This window comes from Cajanus cajan, chromosome 5 (assembly GCF_000230855.2).
Source record: "Cajanus cajan strain Asha chromosome 5, NIPB_CcT2T_4, whole genome shotgun sequence".
NCBI classification, from domain to species: domain Eukaryota; kingdom Viridiplantae; phylum Streptophyta; class Magnoliopsida; order Fabales; family Fabaceae; genus Cajanus; species Cajanus cajan.
In genome coordinates, this window is record NC_138521.1 from 22,918,873 (window position 1) to 22,923,731 (window position 4,859).

General features: G+C 29.3%; 1 protein-coding gene across 1 annotated transcript; it reads left to right on the forward strand.

Moving 5' to 3' along the window:
• Positions 1-1,740: 1,740 nt before the first annotated feature.
• Positions 1,741-3,806, forward strand: LOC109812078 (homeobox-leucine zipper protein ATHB-40). The gene is made up of 3 exons (XM_020375946.3): positions 1,741-1,920; positions 2,047-2,360; positions 3,484-3,806. Exons 1-3 carry the CDS (start codon positions 1,815-1,817, stop codon positions 3,727-3,729), a joined length of 666 nt encoding a protein of 221 aa, XP_020231535.1. The 5' UTR covers positions 1,741-1,814; the 3' UTR covers positions 3,730-3,806.
• Positions 3,807-4,859: the final 1,053 nt, after the last annotated feature.

Here is a 4,859-nt window from a genome sequence, read left to right on the forward strand (position 1 = left end):
TTATTGTTGTATTGAATTTTAATAAATTTATTTAGTTATATTTATAATGTTAATATTCAATAAATTTAATTATTTGATTTTAGTTTCTGAGTTTTGGTATTTGATAAGTGAAAATTGAACAATTTTTTTTTATTTATAGTTCAGAACAGCCTGTTCTGAATCTTCCACATTTTATTGTGCTGATTTTGAATTCAGAACGGTCTGTTTTGATTCATTCGTCATGTATTATTTTTTAATCTGGAACAGTCCGTTCTGAACGTGAATAGTGAATGATGCTAGTTGAGAAAATAAATTTGCACAATTGCTATTTAGGTAATTTTTTTAAAATAGTATTATTTGAGTAAAAAACTCCTTTTATAACCCCTTTTTTTTTTTTTTTTTCTCTCGATCTCTTTATTGTGTAGTAAAATTATATAAGTACATTCTCAAATATAAAAAATTCAAAGACCTACTGTTTTGTATTTGTACCGGTGATTGTATGTTTTGTGTTCTCAAATTAACTGTTGTGCTAGCTAGTGATATGTTGTACCTCGTTTTATTATTATTATTATTATTAAGATCTAGGTCAGCTTTGGGATCCCAACCCCATCCATTTTTTAAAGAGGAAGGAAATATGCATTATGATAATCTCTTTCTTTGAGAATTGCTTATTTGAGAAAGCTAAACGAATAGATGGGCATTACCAAATATATACAAACACCCCCAGCATTATCTGTTAGTTTATCTTGCTGTATTAATCCATTTTGTATTCATTATGATCGTTCCATTTGTCAATTATTAAATTAGACACTACAAGAAAATTGTCATACAGTAACACAGACCCTATAATAACACTATACATGTCACTAAAACTTACTTTTACCCACACAATAATTATAATATATGTTAATATATTATTAAAATGTGTGGGTATAGACTATAGTGACACACAAAATATGTTGTTAAATCTCATTCAAAATCAACACTAAAATTGTGTGTAACTATATGTCAAATAGACATATACTTACATATATTATACCTATAATGATACTTTTTGTATGTTATTATATGTAACATTTCTTGTAGCGAGAGCATACAAGATTGGTTTTTATCATGAATCATGATTAATTATTCGTGTCTCCTAGTGTCCAACCGCATGCTGCATATGACTCTCTTGGTTCACTAATTACCAATACTACATTATACATACGAAGCGTATATATACACACACTTATGGTTTTTTTAATGTTTGAGTAAAAAAACATAAGTGTAGGATTACGTAATGTAGCATCTCTTATTATTGCGTGTGTGTATCAAATTGACAATCTATTTTTGTATAACAATTTCTTGTCTCTATGTTACATGAACCATCTTTTTACATGTTTAGAAAATTGGTAACAAACTCATATATAAAGTAATTTTACATCATCTTCTTACTACAAGTCATTATTTATAAAATTATTAGCTCTTATAATAAATCAGTAAAATGTCATACTACTAATAATATTTAGTTAATTGACAGTATAAAATTATTTTATACTATCTTCCATGATTATTAAACTTATTGTTATTATTATTATTATTTTAGTTGTACAAAAAATTGTACCAATACAAATTATCGATCATAAGAAAAAACCAACAATGGCACTCACTTGCAATTTCAACTAAACTAGGGGTCATTTCGGAAGAAGGTATTCTTCAACTTTAACACAAACTAAAGTGGATTCTCCCATCATTTTCCTTATAAATATATGGTAACCTTGTATGTTTTCTCTCAAAAAACATTTCACCCTTTCAAGTAGAACATCTCATTCATCTTGAGAGAGAGAGAGAGAATGACACATCTACACCACACCATGAATCATGCACCTATCGAAGACCACATGATGCTCATCTCACAGCTATACCCCGATGCATTCACTCAAATGACTCCTCAACAAGGTTAGTTATTACTATCCTTACTCACAACATCTAACATTTTTCTAGCATATATATATTGATTCATTTGTATTTTCGACATGAAATTGAACACCCTTCTTTACATAATTTGTTCATATGAATGAATAGGGGAAAACAAGCCAAAACGCAGGCGAAAAAAGAACAAAGGTGGAGAAAACGGGGGTGTGGGCAGCACCAAGAAAAGAAAGCTTAGCCCGGAGCAACTAAGTTTTCTTGAGCAAAATTTCGTCGATGAACATAAACTTGAATCTCAAAGGAAGGATCGACTTGCATTGGAGCTTGGTTTGGACCCTCGACAAGTTGCGGTGTGGTTTCAAAATAGACGATCTCGTTGGAAGAACAAAAAATTGGAGGAAGAGTACTCCAAGCTTAAGAATGCTCACGAAACCACTATGCTTGAGAAATGCCACCTTGAGACCCAGGTAGCTACACCTAATTAATTACTTTTTATAAGCCTTTCATTACTACCATTGGCCTATAATATTATCGTGCTTAGAACAATTTGTTGGCAACACAAATAGTTTGTGAAAACAATGAGTCAATTTAGCCGAACACAGTCTAAGCTGTGTAACTTTCTTTCTCACAACAATAAGGTCAACTTTGGGCAAGTTTTGGCATGCTTCTTGTTGTTGTTGTTGTTGTTGTATTTTTTTTTTTTTTTTTTTTTTTTTGGATAAGCCAAAATAATTTATTAATAATTTGGGTATCAAAGTTAGCACATGATGTGCCGAAGTTTAGTAAAAGAGGGTGTAAATACAAATATCCAAAATACACACTTCTTTAAAAAATAATAATAATAATTACACAGTTCGATCAGTTTAGCTAGGTAAAAGTTGTTTTGCTATTATGTGTTTTATTTTAAGTAGTTTCCCCACTTACTAGTTTATCCAGCTAATACTTTCTATCAGGGCAATATAAACCCAAAAAAGTTGTTGCCATATGATAGGTTTAAGAGATCAATTATTTTGTCATTAATTAAACTCTAAACATCATACTTTACAATATGATGTAATTATCTTTATTTTTAATTACTTATATATTTAAAAAAAAATGATTTTTGGGTATCCAACTTTTTCAAAAAGAACACACACTCATCATTTTTCTTTACTTTTCTATTTTGATCATATAATATCACTTATAGCACCTATAATTTTCTCTCTTGTATATCTTTCCCACACTAGATTTCCTTTTAAAAACACTTCACAAATTCATTAGCAAAAATAAAATAAAATAAAAAATTGTAGAAAAACATTATTCTAATTAAGTTCGATGGAAAGGTTTTTTAGAACAAGACAGTGGCAAACGATTTGACATGAAACACCAAAAAAGCTAGCATTGTCTTTCGGCCATGGATAGAAGTCCGTACAACATTTGTTTGTGGGCAGACATTGGGCATTGCTTAATGCGCACTTATGAAAAGGCACGTGACGTGTTCAAATACGCTGCATCTCAATGCAACCCAAAAAAAATCTTAACCATTATCTTGGTTTGGTAAGAAATTAACGTTTTCTATATAATTAATGACATCATTAATTCCTGGTATAGGTGTTGAAGCTCCAGGAGCAGCTTTTGGAGGCAAAGAAGGAGATTCAGCAGCTCCTAGAACGCGGTGATAGAGCCCCAAGTAACAGCTCAAGTTCCTCGCACTCACTATCACAGTCAATGGATCAAGTTGTGAACCCTCCATTTCTTGGAGAGTTTAGCGTGGAAGAATATGGTGATGGTGATGTGTTCTGCATTCCTGAGACCCATTACATCGATGGAATGGAATGGCTTAATCTATACATGTGAACCTCAACAAAAACTTAGCATTTTGTAAATAATTTTAATTATCTAATGTAAATTGTTTCCTCTGGTATAGCTTGCAAGTTGGTGTGTTTGACTATGATTTAGGAAGGTCGATCTATGTGCCATTAACATATTTTTTCTCTTTGACTCAACTTAGAATGGTGTTGATTAATATTTATCAATTACATACAAATTCAATAAATTAGTTTATTGGAGAAAAGTAGGAGATTAAAACCTCCACTCATGACTCATCTCTATAGAGAGAGGGAGATAACAATGTGCCAGTTTTTTTTTTCTCTTCATAATCTCTCCTAGAGCCATGTGATTATAGATAATATAGGATTTGATCTTCAATAATGCTTTGTCCTTTGTGAACAGCTAGACTATCCTGATATAGTAGGACTCTTCCTTACCGGGAAAAAACACATAAAGTCAAAGAAATAAAATAAAAATATTCCTTTTGATGAGATGCTATTTGGCTAGTCATGTAGCTAGTCAGTGCATTGAATTCGAACTTCAACTGGTCACCCTCATCTTTCCAAGATAACGACGGATTGATTGTTTGATACCAACATATCTGTTCAAAGAAGTAATGGCTATACGTTTGTTTATACTTATTTTCGTACATGCCGTGTTTAACAAATTCAAATTTTAGGTTTAAGACTAATTTTTTTATTTTTTATTTACTTTTATTTAATTAAATAATTTTTATTTTTATTTTTAATTAATAAAGTTATTAATTAAATATTGATAATTAAAAAGTTTTAACATCTAATGATAATACAGTACACTCTATAAACATATATTGCATACATTTAATAAATTAATTTTTTTAAAATATTTAATATTTCAAACGGAATACTAATTTATTTTGTTGGTAATTTTTATAATTTTAAATTAAAAAAAAATTATGATCATTAATATAAAATTAAGACAATATTTTTTTTTTCCAAAATCTTATTTGTTAAAATTCAGATAACTTTCTTAAAGTGATTTCATATTTTAAAATCTTTTACAATATGGTGTCATGGTGTGAATATAATAAAATAAATTAATTTAATATTTTTACAAAATAATTACAATTATTAAATGTTTTTTTAGAATAATCAAAATTCTTACAATCTTATCACTAT